This window comes from Sphaerodactylus townsendi, linkage group LG05, assembly GCF_021028975.2.
Source record: "Sphaerodactylus townsendi isolate TG3544 linkage group LG05, MPM_Stown_v2.3, whole genome shotgun sequence".
Taxonomy (NCBI): Eukaryota; Metazoa; Chordata; class Lepidosauria; order Squamata; family Sphaerodactylidae; genus Sphaerodactylus; species Sphaerodactylus townsendi.
The window spans coordinates 100,218,954-100,237,187 of record NC_059429.1 but is presented as its reverse complement, the minus strand read 5'-3'; the positions used below and the strand labels follow the sequence as shown (position 1 = coordinate 100,237,187).

Below are 18,234 nucleotides of genomic sequence, written 5' to 3'. Positions count from 1 at the left end.
AATTTAACCTGAATACTGAGATTTTAGTTTAGAAAAAATGGTTGGCTTCGAGGCGTGCATTATTCAGGAGTAAACTTGGTGGTAGTTGGTGGCTTTGCTTTGAAGCAACCGTGCAACTCTTCCAACGGATGAATCACGACCCTAGGAGGGTTTACTCAGAAGCAAGCCCCATTGCCAGCAACTGAGCTTACTCCCAGGTAAAGGATTGCACTTTACTTCTTCGCATGAAAATCAGCGGGGTTTAACAGCGCTTAACATGGTTACCTACACTGCTTCCACAAAACTAGGTCTTAGGTTTAATGCTAATAATCGAGTCCAGCAGCCCAGGCCACACTAGATGTGCGCGTGCCCACAGAGAGGGCTCTGAGTGCCACCTCTGGCACCCATGCCATAGGTTCACCACCACTGCTGTATTTCTTTACCAGGTTGCCTGGTGACTTAGAAGAGATCTTGAGCCACTGCCTGATTTTTGTATTTAAATGGATGAGAGTGAACAAGTATAAATTGAATTGTGACCAGAGAGCAGTAATGCTGGCTGGGAAGGTTAAAGGTCCTGAAAGACAGCATGATTCCCACATTTAATGGAGTTCAGCTGACCTTCTCTGTCTCATTGATGAGAGCCATTTCTACCATTGCAGGGGCATTTTTATAAAAGGGATGTGGCTGAAGTATGAAAAGGACTGTAATATATTCTAATGTTTATCACATTTATTATGCTGCTCTTACTACATTGACTCCTACTTTTCTAATTCTTTTTTCTGCATTGTTTATGACACATCATGTAACTACTTTTCTGCACAGTTTTTCTAACTTTTACAACCCTAATTTTATTGTAATGTTTACTGGGTGTTTAATGCTATCTGATGACGCTGGAATCTTCCTTGTGTCTCAGTAAGAAAGCAAGTCTATAAAATAAATAATTCCAATCTTAAGACATCCATGTCAAATGTATACCTGAGTAGTAACAGAAACTCAACCATCTGGAAGTCAAGGCACAACACAGCACACTTCCTTCCATGAAATCAAATGTAACAGAGAATGATGAAGTCGCTTATAACTAAAATAATACAGCAAATCAACCCTACAGGCTCCTAGCTACCTAATTCCTTCTTATATGTGCCTAGCCTGAAATTAATGTCTTTCAAATAAATGAAAGTAATGAATACTGAAACTTCCATGTACAAAAAAATAAGATAGCTCTCAGATTCAACAGATGTAACATCAAAGTTTATGAAGGCAGAATATTTTGTGTAAACAGAGGACGCCTGCCATTTACTGCATATGCAAGTGCAAACAACCGTTAGTTACGCAAGAGACAAAATGTGGTCTGGGCTTCAGTAAAAAGACATTAAACCAGATCTCACAAACAGAACAGTGAGAACATTCTTCTGCTGCTGCTCCTTTTGCTCAAGCAGGCATTAGCCTGGCCCACGTTACTTTTGAGTGGGTCCTGCAACATGGCTGTTTCTACAGTGCCTCTCAGTCTTTCCTTTCTAATTTAGATCACTGACCAGAGAAGAGGCCTACTTCTCACTGATCAACTTGTATCTCGGTTGTACCACTTCAGAAAATATTTAGGGTTACCAACACATCTGAAGTAAAACGTTCTGGCCCTTTTGAGGTTTAATGTGTGGAAATGGGTAGTCAAAACTTTTCAAGGCAGAAGTTTATTTAGCAGGTGATACGGAGTACCTTCTGCCATGAAAAGCTTCGGTCCCTCCTCTATTTGAAGGGGCAGGATTTTTTTCCCTCTAGACAGCCATAATGCACCCACATACAAAAAAATGCCCCCACATGGGAAACTGGACATCAAAGAAGAAGTGTTTTCATCAGCCCAATGCTTAGTGAACAGCAATCCCTTTTCTGGGAGAGAATGCTGTGGCAAGAACTCCTAAAAAGGTTACCTGTCATTGTAAATTCAATTGCTGGAATTTTTTAACTTATATTGTATTACCGGTATGTTGTTTATAGCATTAAAGTGAATGATGGGAAAAGGCCAAGTTTCACCTACCTAGCAGTAAGGGCACAGATTACTTTGCTCCACTGCTCCACCACTGCAGAATGATGCCGCCAGTTTGCTACCATCTCTTTGGCAGTTTTCCAGTAAGGTGGTGTGGGAAAGCACCGAGTACAAGCTAGCAACCATACTTCAAACAGCACACCAATCAGCTTTTCGGCCAGACTCTCAGCAATTCCACCTATAATTGGAGCAAAAAAACTAAGTTTCATTTCTCTAAATGACCTAGTGAACATCTCATTACCGCCATCTCTGGAAATCCCTTAAGACCTTTTAAATATTTTCTCATTATGGATTGTTACCTATTATTTGCCCTGAAGCCTATTCAGATGTACAAATACAGTTCAGGACTACTGAATATTGACAAAGTTTGTAGTTTGTCATCATCATCTCTGTACCATACCAGTCAAACATCATTCAGATATCAGCTTAATATATGACAAGATTATTATGCAACTCTCCTCAGTCCAGAAAACTGCTTGGAAATATGTGGAACAAGAAGAGGCGCATACAATTCAGGATACCAACCAGCAGGCATAGATGTCCAAAAGAAAGATGAATATATATAACATGAATATGTACAAATATGTATAACACGAAATGGTCTATAATTCCATGCTTACGAGCCACAATAGAAATTCTGTTTTGTGAATCACCAATAAACTTTTTCAAAACTCTCTCCAATGTTACTCTGAAGGAACGATATTCTTTCAGTGCCTTGGGAGCCGTACATGGTTCTTTCTCAGTTTATCCCCCAATGGGCCATCTGCCCCATATATCAGCCAAATGGCCAAAGCTTGGCAGGTAGTACCCACCCTGAAACTGCCAAAGGAATGGGTAAGCTGCCAGACTTCCTGAGGGGCAGAACTGATGCAAATGTGGTTCTTTTGATTGATAGTAAATAGAAACATGGCTCTCTGCAAGCTGTGGAGTGAGTACCACTGCTTTGAAGTTCTGCATAAGCCATTAGATTCATGGGAGAAATTAGAATCATGTAAGTTTCTATACTGTTATCAGAGATGGGGGGCAGAAATTTCAGTGCTTTATTTTTGGAAGCCATCACGGTATTACAACTACAGTGCCATACAAATCTGTGAGAACCAGGTTTAAATTCCCATTACTGTGGATGTGGTAATGTTGGTGACAACAATTTTCAGTGCCTTCGGGTTTTTCCCCTTAAATTTAAACAGTTAAAGGAACATGCTATATCATCTTAACGTTTTTACAAGTGTTAGTCCAAGAAAAAGAGTTTCTAAACAAAGCAATGAACATGTTTAAACACAAAATTTAAAGTACACTTAATGTTTTCCTAATCAAACATTTCAGCTTGAGAATCTGTTGCTAGTGGAACAAGTAATTAGTCTGGAGTACTTTTAAGTTTTTTATTTAACTAAATAGAAGTCAGAATAAACATGTTAAACCAGATCATGGTCGAATTAAGGCACTAAAATTTTTCAGATTCAAATCCTTCCAGAAAACCAGCACCACTCTGTGTTACTTCTGCAACTAAGCAAAAACAAGGAGGAACTTGAAAAGCCATTTTAAATAGGGAATAACTTGAATTTCCTATAGTAGTTGCCTGGATATGGGGTTATCCTATACTGCTTTTTTAAAACAGTTATTCAAACATTTAAGTGCACTACTATAATCAAATGTCATATTTAAGTCTGTCCTGAGAATTAACCTTATTCCTTCAACAAATAGCCATTTGTCATCACAAAAGATCTGGGGCAAATTTTAAATTACACCATGTAGACTTTTCCTCAGTATCTCTCCCTGCACATATTTTTATGCGTGAGTCAACTTGTGATCAGTTTCTCTTTTCTATGAAAGTATTTTCCTGCTATAAGCAAAAACAATGTTGACAACTGTGGGAGGTATTTATGGCCCAGCAAGAGAATCTGTTCCTTTTTCTGAAAGCATAAGCTCATAATACTATTTTTATGGAACTCTGGGGGCATTTTCGCATATGCAGAATAATGCACTTTCAATCCACTTTGCAGCTGGATTTACTGTGCAAAATAGCAAAATGCACTTGCAAACAATTGTGAAAGTGGATTGAAAGTGCATTATTCTGCATGTGCAAAAGTACCCTGGGACAGCAGATGAAACAAAAAACTCCACAGGAACATAGAGGAACAGTCCTATGCTTTGGACCATTAAAGTCATTGCAGCCATTGTACTGAACACTTCAACCCATGCCTGTGTAATACAACCCCCCATATTGATTGGAAAGACCTATTTATAACCCTGTAGCTAGGAATACAGACAAGAGGTGTTTCAGAGAACAATAGGAACACACAGTACATCCAATCCTGACCAACTAAAAGGCTTTAGGACAGCATTAGGAGCAGTCTACAATCTGTAACATAACAGAAGTGGAGGCCTTTCACTAAAAATGAAGGGCTGGGGTCCTCAGGGTTGTATTGTTGCCTCTAAAGGGCAACATTCATTTTTTTAATATCTGCAGACATTTCTTTAGCAAATGATAGCTGTGATTCACTTCAATTAGACAATTCCTCATGATAAATCAAAGTTCAGCTATTCATGGCTATTAAAATCATATGCTGAAATCATATGCTCTGTCCACAGTATCTGTAAGCATAAAAATCAACAACTCAGGTAATGCTTGTGTGATCATCACAATGGAAGTGTATGATCATTCTGTAGAAATTAAAAATGTAAGTATCAGTTTGACCTCATTCATTTAATGGGTATAAGCCTAAAGTTAATGATAGGAATGAATGTGCTGAGGCATCTTGAGATCGCATATCACTGAAACTCATACACTGCAAGCAGCGGATATGGCAAAATGTGGATACAAACCTTGCACTGTTGGAGCGCCCAACAGAATATCATTGATCTGCAGCAGAAACAATAATAAAACCTCCCATGTTTCTCGAGCCATGGTGGTCGACTCATGAGCCAATTTCTGGACGGCTTTCAAAACTTGCAAGCACAGTTTAACCTGACTGGAGCCTTGATCCTGCCTGTAGCCAGAGAAACAGCTCTTAAGAACAAGCTGCAGAACATCTACACTTAAGACAGGGTTTTTTTTAATGAAAGCTGAAATCCTCATAAGGTATATCATTTTAACAGCATTACAATATCATAGATTTGTAGAAATAAAAATCATTAAATAATTGCATGCATGTACAAATTTGCAGGTCACAGTCTAAAGGTCACACCCAGTGCCACAGTCCTGATAAAGCTAAGTACATCTGAACCTGTTTACCTGAGAACACTAGGCAGCCTATCTGGAGTTCCATGGAAGAAAGACATTGTATTAATATAATTTATTTATGAACCTCTGAGCTACCAGGCTGAAAATAACCCACTAACAACATATGGTGATATGCTGGAAACTCAATACAATTTCTATAGGAATAAGTTGTGTATGAAGTGAACTGTAATCCAAAAAGATTTTATGCTTCAAAAAGTCAGTTAGTCTCCACGGTGCCAAAAGCCAGCCCCTTTCCTTCCTAAACAAATTATCAAAATCAGCACAGGAAGACAGTACTATTGACCAGTTCATACTTCCACCATTTTTAAACCTCCCAAAACATCACAGCTTCCATCTTCCTAAGCAATCAGATGTAAATAATCCTTTCACGGAAAAAAAAAGGATGCCAGAACTTGTTTGGTAAGCTTCGGTATAGAATTCAGCAACACTGATATATAAACTATAAAGGTAATGTGTGCCATTGAATCACAACCAACCCAAGGTGAACTCACGGCAGTCCACCTTGTAGGGTTTTCAAGTTCAAAGATAAGCAGAGGTAGTTTGCCATTGCCTTCCTCTACACAGCAACCTGTTTGCCTTGGTGATCTCCCATCCAACTAGCTTCTGAGTTCTGATGAGATTAGGCTAGTCTGGGCTATCAGAGTTGCTATACATATAGTGTACAACATATATACACAATAATTACTACTTCAAATGTTAACATTTCCCTATGCCGAATACATCCTTTTTTCTTGCAGCTAGCAATTTCTGTTATCTTTGACTTTAAAATTTACACCTATTAAAATTCATCTTCCAAAACAGGAAGTTGAAAAAATCTTCTACATTCTATGCTAATTCTGAGGGATACATTAAACTGAAATATGATTAAATTTGTGTTACAGCTACCTATCTGCCTGAAACACTTGCTTAAGAACCATACTGCATGCAGGAAATTAAAGTTATTTCTAATTTTTGCTACTCACCTTGGTACAAAGAGATTTTGCAGATGTTTGAGAATGATCTGAACATAAAGATTTGGCTCTTTCACAATGGGTGGAGGAATTGAATCCTTCGGTAAGACGAGAGCCATAATCCAATCTGTATAAACATCAACACAGTACTTCACTGTGTCACCATCTAAAGGCAGGGTAAGGCCATAACAAATCACCTCCACTGTCCATTTTACCTAGAAAAAAGTGAAGTGTTACAGCACCACATGGTTTTTGTTGCTTTTTTTTTACATATCACTGTTTCATCTGGCAGCCCTAACCCACCAGCTATACAGAGAACTATAAATATCTGCAGTGAAAAGATCACGTTGGCAAGAAGGCATGCAAGCCTCCAACAGGATACGTGTAATATCTTCCTTCATTAAGGTATGTTCTGACAATCATATGCCCACCTCAGAAAGAGGTCAGCAGAATTGCCAATGCCTGGTGGACAAATGAATTAACATACTGGCTCATGCGCATATCATACAGAGTACGACAATTGCCTGTGGGGTGAAGGGGACATTTATGGACTGGACTGCTGATCTACTGAGCACTGAACAATTTAGCCAGTGTGAAGACTGCATGAACAAAGTGGTCAGAACCACTCCTTTTTGGGAGACAAAATAAGAATTCTTGTTTCTTTGTTGAACCTGAAGCAGCAAAATCACTTGAAGTTTATACAAAATATATGTTTGTCAGTTCGGAATTTAGCTGTACAGTCTTTTGTTCTAGCACCCCTTATTTTTATATAACCACACTGAAATGACCTAAAGCCACGGAAGATTTAAGTTCCTTGGAAACATGGGCTTGTCTCTTTGGAGGAGGGCTTAAGAATCTTTGTAGAATTTCATCTCAGCTGGGCTCCACCCATCTTCAGGCTTTGAAAAGATGGTAGCACTATACTGAGGAAAGAGACAACAACCCAAACTTTCCTAATATGCTACCATTTTACAGGTCTGAGTTACAGCTCAGATCACCAAGCTCTTCCTAATCTTCATGCGCTTGTAAATACATTCCAGTTCTGTTACTGGACATCACTTTGGATGCAGCATGTGAAAGAATAAGCATCTCATCATGCCCGGTTTTGACTACATCTGTTATATTTTCCATAACAGAGAGAATGTCTTGCAGAGTTAGCACCTATTTATTTCCTTCCGTCTCTCGAAAGTGTGATTTGTTGGACATTATACTTTTTTTATCTGTATCCCACTTTTCTCTTCACTGGGGACCTAAAATAGCTTACAGCATTCTCCCCTTCTCCATTTTATCCTCACAATAACTCTTGTGAGATTAGTTAAATGGAGAGCATGAAAGTCAGAGGTGTCCAACTCTGGCACTTCAGATGTTCATGGACTACAATTCCCATCAGCCCCTACTGGCATGGCCAATTGGCCATGCCAGCAGGAGCTGATGGGAATTGTAGTTTATGAATATCTGAAGTACCAGAGTTGGACACCCCTGATGTAAGTGGTCCAAAGTCATCCATGCAGCAAGCTTCCATGACCGAGCGGAGACCTGAAGCTGGATCACTCCAATACTAGAAGCATTTACAACACGCTGACTAGAGACATTGACATCATGCTGGCTCCCATGCCGTTTGGATCTATTATATGTTTCCGACTTCTGGAAGGGCATTTCTGCTTTTGGAGGAGTTTTAGTAATTCTCTCCTCCCTCTGAAGGCCCCCCCCCCCCATGTTGTAAATCATGCTGTTCCTGGAAGTATTGTCAAGGCTGGGGGCAGCACTTTGGGAAATGCAAAGTGGGAGGGACTGTAAAGTAGAGTTCCACAGACAGACCGTTTGCTTTCATCAACTTCAACAAAGCATTCAGGATAGAGATCACAGCATCTAGAGGTCTTGTTAGGAACACTTGGAACCACTCTAGGATTGTGCTAGAAATTCCAAATTCCTGCTCCAACCAGTCTAACGAGGCATGAGAGATCATATCAATGGCTGTTGATAGGCTATACTATACAGATAACACAGCAAAACAATTTTGTTATTATGCCTCATATCCAGCCAAGTTAGCTAAATAAGACATTTAGATGCAAATACGTAGTGACTAGAAAAGTCTGTACCCCAGTTTACAGAAACACAACAGACATTATTTGCTTTGGCTATGAAAAAAATAGAATTTTTTCCTATGAACAGCACTATTATATGCTTCAGAGAATGAGTTATTTGCAGGATAATCGTATGCATGTTTACTCAGAACAAAGTTTCTATGTGAACAAAGGACATACTACTGAGTAAGTGGGCCCAGGATTACGACTTTTAAAAAAAACTTACTGCAAGCATCTCATTGACAATTACATCCAAAGAGAAGTGGTACTAAAAAGGTCTGCAGATAAACACTCACTTCTTTGTCTGTTTTCAGAACACTCTCAGCTGGTAATGGAGTGTTCAAGGCTTGGCCCAGGGGACGCACAACAGCATTTGCGACCTCTCTACCCACACTGTCAGGATAGCTGTGAAGTACACTGGTGTGACCCTTATCATTCTGAATTACTAGATGTAGAGACCTCCACTCTGAGTACATAGTGCCTTTATGCTGCAAAGTAGTCTGTACCTGGAACAAAGAAAAAAAGAAAACAGTTTAAAAGTATTATATATCATTTGAGGTTTAAAAAAAAGGATTGCAGTTCCACAAAAACATTATCAAGTGTACTGCAGGCTCTCACCACTAAGAGGTATGACACTGAATCCTATAAAAAAGCTAACAGATCAGCGATTTTTGTTCACAGACTGGCATCATTTATAGTAGGATCTGGAACAGAAGTACACAGTATATGGCCCATTATAATAGTCTAGTTACACGAGGTGGGAGCCTGACCTTTGGCCCACAGTCCCAGCCAGTACCCATAACCTGTCTCCCCCTTTCACTAAAAGGTCTGAGTTATAGCAGACGGCAACAGAGATCTCTTAGGAGAAGCCTTCTCACTGTTGCCAGATAGAACATCCGGAGATGTCACAGAACAGCTCCGAGTAACCTACTTAGCCTGGTGCGGACAGTTGTGATCTGGGTAAAGGTTTGAGTTGCATAAGCCTGATCTAGTAATTGCTTCTAGTAGGTCTAGTAATTTGCCATTTGCCACTTGTGGCTCATAACTCTGACAGAACGAAGCAGTGAATAAACTTCAATGAACATACAATGATGCACTGAAATAGTGGGCACTATGAAGAATCTTCTCTCCTATGTGGATTCAAAATGTCTAAGTGTTAAAGCTATTGCAATTTTTTGTAGATACTATCAAACTATCAAAAGTATGCAAACTATCAAACTATCAAAAGTATGCAACTAAAGACAAAACAAAGCCCCTTGAAACCAAGTTTTATTTATTGACACGATTTTCATCACACCTTCCTTGCTGAGACTCAAGGCAGGTTACAAAATAAGTCAATGCAATCAATAAAATGGGACACCTTATAAGCAACACAGAAGGACTGGGATTACACTGACCTGAAACAAAGTGCATTAACTTTATGTTAAACAAAGCAGAACAAAGTATAGACCAGTGGTTCTCAACCCCTTTGGGGGTCGAACGACCCTTTCACAGGGGTCGCCTAAGACTCTCTGCATCAGCGTTCTCCATCTGTAAAATAGAGAAATGTTAGGGTTGGGGGTCACCACAACATGAAGGACTGTATTAAAGGGTCGCAGCATTAGGAAGGTTGAGAACCACCGGTATAGACCATTATAAAAGTATACAGAGCATTATAAAAAAGTATCGAGCATTAACCTTATGTTAAACAAAGCAGAAAATGGTATTACATAAGTATAAAGCCAAAGTAGTGAGAGTAGAATAACACATTCAAGAACAGATAATATGTATATTATTTTATAAAAGTGTCTTCCTGAACCATTTTGTTATATTAATATAGCCTGTCTCAGCGCAAGGTTGGGTATTTGAGATATGCTGAGCAGCCTCCAGACAGCTCAGACACAGAACATTCATGTCACAGTATTTTGTACTCACAGATCTTACGGTTTTTCATTCAGAATAAGTTTTTAGCCTACTCAACAATGCTAATTATCTAAGTGTCTTCCACAGATCAGAGACTATCAGAATTAGTACTTATTCTACAACACCACAAAAAAGAAGCAGTAAAGCATATTTTCCACATCTCTTTAACATCATATTTATATTCAGTCCCTCCTTCACTCTAATCTTCACACCAGAGAAGAGGACAAAGAAGAACTGGCAAAAAACCCAACCCTCATTTGAAACCAGTGTGCTAACAGAAGAAAAAAATCTAATTAAATAAGGCCTGGGATATCCAAGTGGTAGCTTGAAACAGATATTTGCAATAGCATATGTCTCACACACAAACTTCTTCCTTTGCCTTTGCCATAATCAGAGACTTCCCCAAAAATAAAACTAACACTATCAAAAGGATATCCTTTACACCCTCAAACTTCTTATGGAGTCAACATTTATTTCCTTTTAATAAAAATATGTGCAGACACTGAACACAACCTGGGAAGCATACTAGGAACCAGTGATGTGGGGCAGAAATTTTTCCACTGCTACATTTTTGTGCAAAAAAATTTCTGCCTTGCATATGTAAATGCAGGTTACTTATGAACATGTGGTCTCCTTCCCTTTGAGCATACATTTCCTTGGGGTCTGATTCTCAGTTACACACCTCTGCTCTTGTTCGCAGTCACCTTACCCTCAGGTCAGAGAATCCTCATTGTTTCTGAAAACTCTTTAAGTGAGACCTTTTTTTCCCCTTTGCAGGGAAAACGAAGGAGATCACCATGCATTAAGCCTTCCTCAGGTTTTCTCACTCTTCCTCGCCTTTTTCCACTCACATCATAGTAGTTCCTCCCACTCTTTCTGCCGCCATTTCAGGACAAAAAGGGCTTGTTTTTAAATTTCCACACTAAAGATCTATGGCTGGAGTGGTGAACTCAGTGAAATTGACAAGGATGGATTCACTAACAAAACTCTAGCGGGCCTTCTTCCTCTCCTTCCCAGCTGCCGCCACTTTCTTTCCATCCTCCCTCCCCCATGACTCCTACACGACAAGTTTTTATGGCTTGGCATGGCAGGCTCTTTTTTCTTATCAGCAGCCCAGTTTAATTGAGGCATTTCTGCAAACTATTGCTAGACCAAAGATGGCAGCGGTGGCAGCAGCAGCAGCAGCAGCAACAACAACAACAGCAACGGTGGCAGGCAACTCCCCAAATGGAGGTTGCATGGAAACAACATGGACATGGGTGAGCAAATGGCAGATCAGCTTGGATAGAGACACTTTGAAGGACAGTAACCTGTGTAAAACAAAAAAGGAGGGGGGAAAGAATGGTGTAAACAGGTGTAAACCCTCTGCAAAACAAAATTAGGTTCATTCCGCACATGCAGAATAATTCACTTTCAAACTGCTTTCAGTGCTCTTTGAAGCTGTGCGGAATAGCAAAATCCACTTGCAAACAGTTGTGAAAGTGGTTTGAAAACGCATTATTTTGCGTGTGCGGAAGGGGCCTTAGAGAACTGACTGCTTCTCCCCAGTGAAGTCAGTAATGCATGCATAAATGGCCATCGTCTCTTTATCTATAGTTTTCAGGACAGTGGGGCAGAAAAAATTCCAATCTACACTTTTGCATAGAAAAGTTTTGCCCTGACTATATAAAGACTCTTTACTTATAGCTGTTGTGCTGCAATCAACCATGTTAGATAAAAAGAAAAAAATTAACCTTTGGATTTATGCCATGGCAGCATCAAGACCAGATGATTGTAATGAACTCTACATAAGTCTGTCCTTCAAGTAAACTCAGAAACTCTAATTGGTACAAATTACTGCATCTTGGCTACAATCAGAAGATAGGAGGAGCATGCAGATTACACCATTCTACAGTCACTCCGTTGGCTGTCAATCAGTTACCTCACCCAATTTAAGGTACTGGCTATCCCATGGCCTTGGACATTCATATTTGCAGGACTGCCTCTCCCATCCTGACACTTTTGTTCAACTGAGGAGACTTCTGCAGGTACTACCCTGTAAATGGGCAAGATCATTTTGCACATTCTCTCCATGTGGTCCCCACCTTCTGGAACAGCCTGCCTGAAGAGGTCAGGATGGCCCCACATTTCTGGCATTCTGCAAACTCTGTAAAATTTAAATGTACAAAATGGCATTTTTTAAAAGGTAATAGGGCTGCATTATAATGCAATGGTTCGAAACGATGCTTTGATAAATGGTCAGGATTTTGGGCTACACTGCTGTATGTAGTATGTATTAATTGCATGAATTAACTACATTGTTTCCTACCTATGTAATTCCACTTTCTGGCAGGGTTCATACATAATCTCTAATATTCTTGCTTTGTTTCAGATTTATATGATCCTACCTATTACTTTGTTTATCAGATGTCTTATTCTGTTGATTGCACTGACTTACATTATGTAATCCACCTTGATTCTCAATTAGAAAGGAATGCCTGAGAGAAAGGAAGGTACATAAATACTTTAAGTAAAACAAATAAAATCCCAGTAATTGGGAAAGATACACCAATTTGTGGGGGTCGCCTGCTACCGAGCCCCACCACCCCCACCTCCCTGCAGGCCGTCTTGGTGGTGTGTGGCCATGGCGCATGCCTTTTGGTCAAGTGGGGGAGGCGCCTGGGGACATGGGTGACCCCATGTCTCTATAGACCATACACCTCTGCTTCCAGTGCCCAGCCAATGGAGGATGCAGGGAGCAAGAGGGTTGGGGAGGAAGGAGGGGTAAGGTAAGATAGAAAGTGGTCACTCTGAAGAAAGGAGGGGAGGAAGATAGAGAAGGGACAGGAAAGAAGGGGGGAACTGGGGCAAGGGGAAGATGGGATTTCCATTCCCTGCGAATATCACAGCTCCCCCACTTGTCACCGTCTAATACTTTTGATTTCTTTGAAATGAGTGGGACTTTCAGGGAAAGGTCTTATAGGAATATTTAATCCACACAACAGCTCACAAGGAAGAGCAAACCAGGATGAAGAGAACCCCCTGAGCAAAAGCACCAGCCAACCAGGATGGAGTCCTAAAGAGGCCTGATACACATGGTGAAACTGGTGCAGCTAGAGCTGCTAGAAAACATGAAGAGTTGGGAAGTCCACAATTTCTACTAACTGGCAAAGTTGATAATAAGGGGAAACAGCTCAAAATTGTTTATGTTCAAAATGATAGAAGCAGGTGCTTAGTGGCCAAGAAGCATGGAGCACTGCTCAGTGGGGCGGGGGGGGGGGGGGATAGTTATGAATTCCCGGCATGGAGTTGGCCTAGATGACTCTGGAGGTCCTTCCAACTCTATGTTTCTAAGATTCTAGAATCATACCGCTTATATGTAGCAAGAAACAAATGCTATGTATGAACTGCAATTCTATACCTAACTAGCTCAGATAAACAAAACATATAACCATAGATGAATACAAAACATAGCAAAAGCAGAAGAACTAGAACCTTATCAGCAAATGCCTTCTGAAGTAAGTGGATGTTATACATCTTTCCTCATTGCCTTCTAGAAGAACACCACCATATGCAGTGGTGTACCGTCCTAGGCAAACTGGAGCCCTAGGTAAAACCTGAGTTTGATGCCCCCCCCCCCCAATGGGCAGCCACCCTCTCCCACCGTGACCAAGCAATGATTTTTTCCACCAGGTCATTTAAAAGTCACCAACACATAATAGAACATGCCCCAACTCACAAATCTGAACACAGCAATAAGCCATGTCACACCGCAGAAATATTTTTAAAAAACATTTTCAAAATGCTTTCAAGATTTATTTTATTTTATTTATTTATTGGTTATATTTATATATTGCCCCCCCCCCCCCCGGAGGTATATTACTGCTATAAAACATTTTATGGTGTTATATCACTTTCAATGTTATTTAAACTGGGGACCCCAGATTCTCCCTTTAAGGTGGATTTAAAAGGAGACTGTGGGCTCCCTAGTTTAAACAAGTGGTGCTGAAATTCACCCCCAAATAGGATCATTTTCAGTGGTGTTTAAACTAGAGAGCCCAGATTCTCCTTTTCAATCCACCTTAAAGGGAGAATCTGGGGTCCCCAGTTTAAACAACATTGAAAGTGATGCTATTTTGGGATGGATTATCCCCCACTCTGAAACAGCATCCCTTTCAATGTTTAAACTGGGGACCTCAGATTCTCCCTTTAAATCCATGCCGAAGGGGGTGGATTTAATAATAATAATAACCTTTATTAGGCATTGAGAGAATAAAAGAAAGAAAGAAAACAAGCATTGGCAGGAAGGGGGTGAATTAAAAAGGGAAATCTGGGGAAATTTGGGGGGTGTCTGCTGTCAGGGGAGCAATTATTAAGATAGCAGCACCAAAATATCAGAGTATCTTCGTGAGACCCTACTGATGATACCACCCAGGTTTGGTGAAGTTTGGTTCAGGGAGTCAAAAGTTATGGACCCTCAAAGGTGTAGCCCCCATCTCCTATTAGCTCCCATTGGAAACAATGGGGGATGGGGGCACTCCCTTTGGGAGTCCATAACTTTGGACTCCCTAAACCAAACCTCTCCAAACCTGGTAGGGATAATCAACAGGGAGTAGACTCCCCTGAAAAAATCCCCTGAAAGTTTAGGTTGTTAGCTCAGAAGGGTAAATCATGGTTCCAGATACTCCAGCCTAGAATTCACATCTCCCATCAGCCCCTACCAGCATGGGCCACATTGGACCATGCTGACAGAGGCTGATGGGAATTGTAGTTCCTGAACATCTGGAGAGCCGCAGGTTCCCTACCCCTGTGCTAGCCTAAAAGCTGCGCCCTCTGCAGGCCAAAAACGGAAAAACACTGAAAATACAAAAAATCCCACAAACGAACTCCTGTAGTTTTTTCTTGCAGGTAATAATTCACACCTACTATTGGGGGGGTTCCCTGGGCAACTGCCCACTTTGCCCAATGGGAGGAACGCCTCTGACCATATGTCCTCAAAACAAATGATCTACAGCACTGAGGTCAAGTACAGTAAATACCCAGTTTCATACTGTAAGGGGACTCATAGCATGGCCTTACCTACAACATGAAAACAGCCCTGAGGTTCACATTGAAACAGAATTACCTGAACATACTCTTGCTATCCTGTATTTGTTAGAAGAAAACCAGCTGAACTCTGCACCTAATGCAGCTTTCCAGCAGTCTCCAGAGAAAATCCCCGTCCACAATAACCACTGCAATGATCAAAAGTCTAGAGGCTCCAAAAGCATGACCAAATGTGACAGGATTCTTACTCTCTTTAAAAAAGAGTGTGCACATTTGAAGCAAAAACAGCTGCTAAAACGACATGCCGGATAACAGTATTGCTGCTCTATTAAAGACTGGGCTGGACCCTCGACCTTTCAAACCTGCTAAGTTAGGAAAAAGCTGCCTAATGTTTCACTGATCTCCAGAACACTGGAATTTCCCATCAGCACTTTTCCCATCTTGCCTGAGTTCAGTTTCAACATGTTTAATCTTATCCATTTGGTCACAGCCTCTATCGACATACTAAGGATCAAGGTAACTGCTCCTAGGCACTTAAAACACAGTGTCATCAGTATAGTTTCAGATGATCTCTCAATGCCTTCACAGATGTTAAATAGAACTGATAAATAATGGAGCCCCACAGCATGATAAAAATGTATGCCTGGGGTAGACGCTGCTCTGGCATTACCAAAGGTCAGCACTGGATCACTTGTCCAGATAACTTTACCAGCCATTCCAATCATTTAACAAGAATGGTTATGCTTGATAGTATCAAAAGTTCCTGAGAGATCAAGCAAGATCAATGCAGAAATATTCCTACCAGCAATTTCAAGGTGAACTGTCACCAAGGGTCCTAACGCTGTTAACATTTCAAAATCAGGGAAAAAATCCAGACTGAAAAAAAGAATCACAAAATGATACTTCATCCAGAGGCATTTAAGTTTTTGTTTTACTATATGCTCAATCAATGTACCCTAAAAAAGGGGAAACTAGAAACTGACATGGAGTTTGCCAGCTCACCCATACCCAACGTTGTTTATTTCCCCCCCCAAAATGGGCAGATTGCTCCATCCTTTAGTATCAACAAGACTATGTCCCTGATGGCACCTCTGGCACACATACTGCATAACAACAGAACATGTTTTGATCAGTACACAGGGCCAGATCTCCACTCAAGGGACTGACATGCTGGCACAGAGCCATCAAGGCACAGCTTTTCTTCAATGAATTTAGCCAGTACAGCCGTCCCCTCTTCTTCATCCCACCCCCTTTGTCTACAACACCAGGCTTTTCACAAGTAATGATGAATGGGTTTTGGTTTTTTTTAGAACTATGGACACAAAAATGCTATTTGCCAGGCATGACATCAAATCCTGATAAGATCTCATTTCTGAAGTAGTCAAGATTTCAGGTTAGGCAACTGGTGACAGGGAAGGAGGACAATAAATATACACAAGCTATATATACTAAATTAATTTCTGGAAATAATTGCCTTACCTAGAAAATACTTCGTAGCTTTTATATATCACTTTCATGCATTTATAAAAACTTCACTTACGCTATCTTGTCATCATGTCACTTACAACAATACTGCACAGTAAGTCAGCATTTCTATCCTATGATATAAAGGGGAAAAGATGATCAGATAACAAGCATGCATGTCCAGAAAGAACACCTACAGATTCAAACCAGGAACTTCCCAATTCACCTGTGCACGTGCATTTGCAAAAAAAGTTGAATGAGACTTGCCACATTTAAGTAAGTGGGCACAGGACTGCATTTTCAGACAAATCATGTGGTAGCATCAGTACAATTTACATCAGGCTGATTAAAAATATGAGCGTCAGTACTCCAACGAGTAAAAATAGGAACTACCTTAACATTCGATCAAACAGAAGCCCTTAAAGGTGAACAAAATTCATTCCAGGATGAAGTCAGAGAACCCGAATGAACATATCCGAGTGTTAGAAGTGAACTCTTACAGAAGTTCTCCGACCACCTTTACTCTCCAGGTTGCCACGGCTACTAACTTACTCGATGTCACTCAGGTTACGGGAGGAACGGGGGGGGGGGAGGTCGGGTGATATGGCCTAGTGGTTCCTCAGCGCCCTTTTAAGCGGGATTCGACGACCGGATGGCTCTTCCTCCTTAGGGAACACTTTCTCCCAATAGCAACCGCTCCACTATAAGAAGGAGTTCCTCCTTTGGCACACTCTATGCCTTAAAGTCAAGAGGAAGCGGACTGTAGACAAGGTGGGGAAGCCACGGGCGGCCGCGGAAGCCCGCCAAGGGCCACTCCCCCCACCCGTTGTGGCCAGCTGCACCTCACATGCCCCCCACGTGAAAAGGAGCTGCTCTCCGGAGCCAAGGCCTCCAGACGGGGAAGACGAAGGAACCAGGACGGAACGCAAAAGCGGGTGACGGAGGGGGCCGGCGGGCCCACCTAGAGGAAGCGCGCTGCGGGCCACGATCGGGATGGGGAGTGAGGCGGAGGACGGACTCGTAGCACTACCCACCTGCGCCGAGGGGAGCAGCTAACATGTCTGGGGTAAAGGCGTCAGGTTCGCCCTCAAGCGCCCGGCTCCATGGTGCCCACAGAGGGTGAGGGGACGCTAATCGGACGCGCCGCTCTAATCTCTCCGGACACTTCCGGCCGCGCCAGAAAATTCACGCTCCGGAGCGCTATTTCCACAACACACACTGCGCGTGCGCCTTGACGCCCTCCCTGCCGTGCGAAGTCTTCTTTCCCCTTTCGCCGTCGTTCTCAACCGGAAGTACGCATGCGTGTGGCATTTCCCGTGAAAGGAGTAGGAGAAAGGGTTTGGGGACTTTAGTGATGTGCGCATGCGCCTTTCCTTCTTTCGACCTTTTATTTTTTGTTAACCCTGTACACACGCCCTTTCAAAGGAGGCCGGTAAAGACGTTTCGATGAATTTTAAACCATCCAGAAAGTCATTATCGTTTAATCCCAGATCCTAGCCAGCAATCGGTTCCCCTTACCTACCCAGTCAATAGCTACATTGATATTTC

At 41.4% G+C, this 18,234-nt stretch overlaps 1 protein-coding gene across 6 annotated transcripts in view; it reads right to left on the bottom strand.

The window, feature by feature from the left end:
* Positions 1-17,931, bottom strand: part of RALGAPB (Ral GTPase activating protein non-catalytic subunit beta) — a 66,219-nt gene extending 48,288 nt beyond the window's left edge. For 3 of the 6 annotated variants that reach the window (XM_048496323.1, XM_048496327.1, XM_048496328.1), the window contains exons 1-5: positions 17,721-17,930; positions 8,592-8,801; positions 6,224-6,426; positions 4,844-5,007; positions 2,012-2,198 (exon numbers count right to left, since the gene is read on the bottom strand). In XM_048496323.1, coding sequence (XP_048352280.1) covers positions 2,012-2,198; positions 4,844-5,007; positions 6,224-6,426; positions 8,592-8,771 — 734 coding nt within the window. In that variant the 5' untranslated portion in view covers positions 8,772-8,801; positions 17,721-17,930. Of the gene's footprint in view, positions 1-2,011; positions 2,199-4,843; positions 5,008-6,223; positions 6,427-8,591; positions 8,802-9,692; positions 9,814-16,762; positions 16,821-17,720 lie in introns of those variants that run through there. The other 3 variants (XM_048496324.1, XM_048496326.1, XM_048496325.1) reach the window with 3 other exon arrangements.
* Positions 17,932-18,234: the final 303 nt, after the last annotated feature.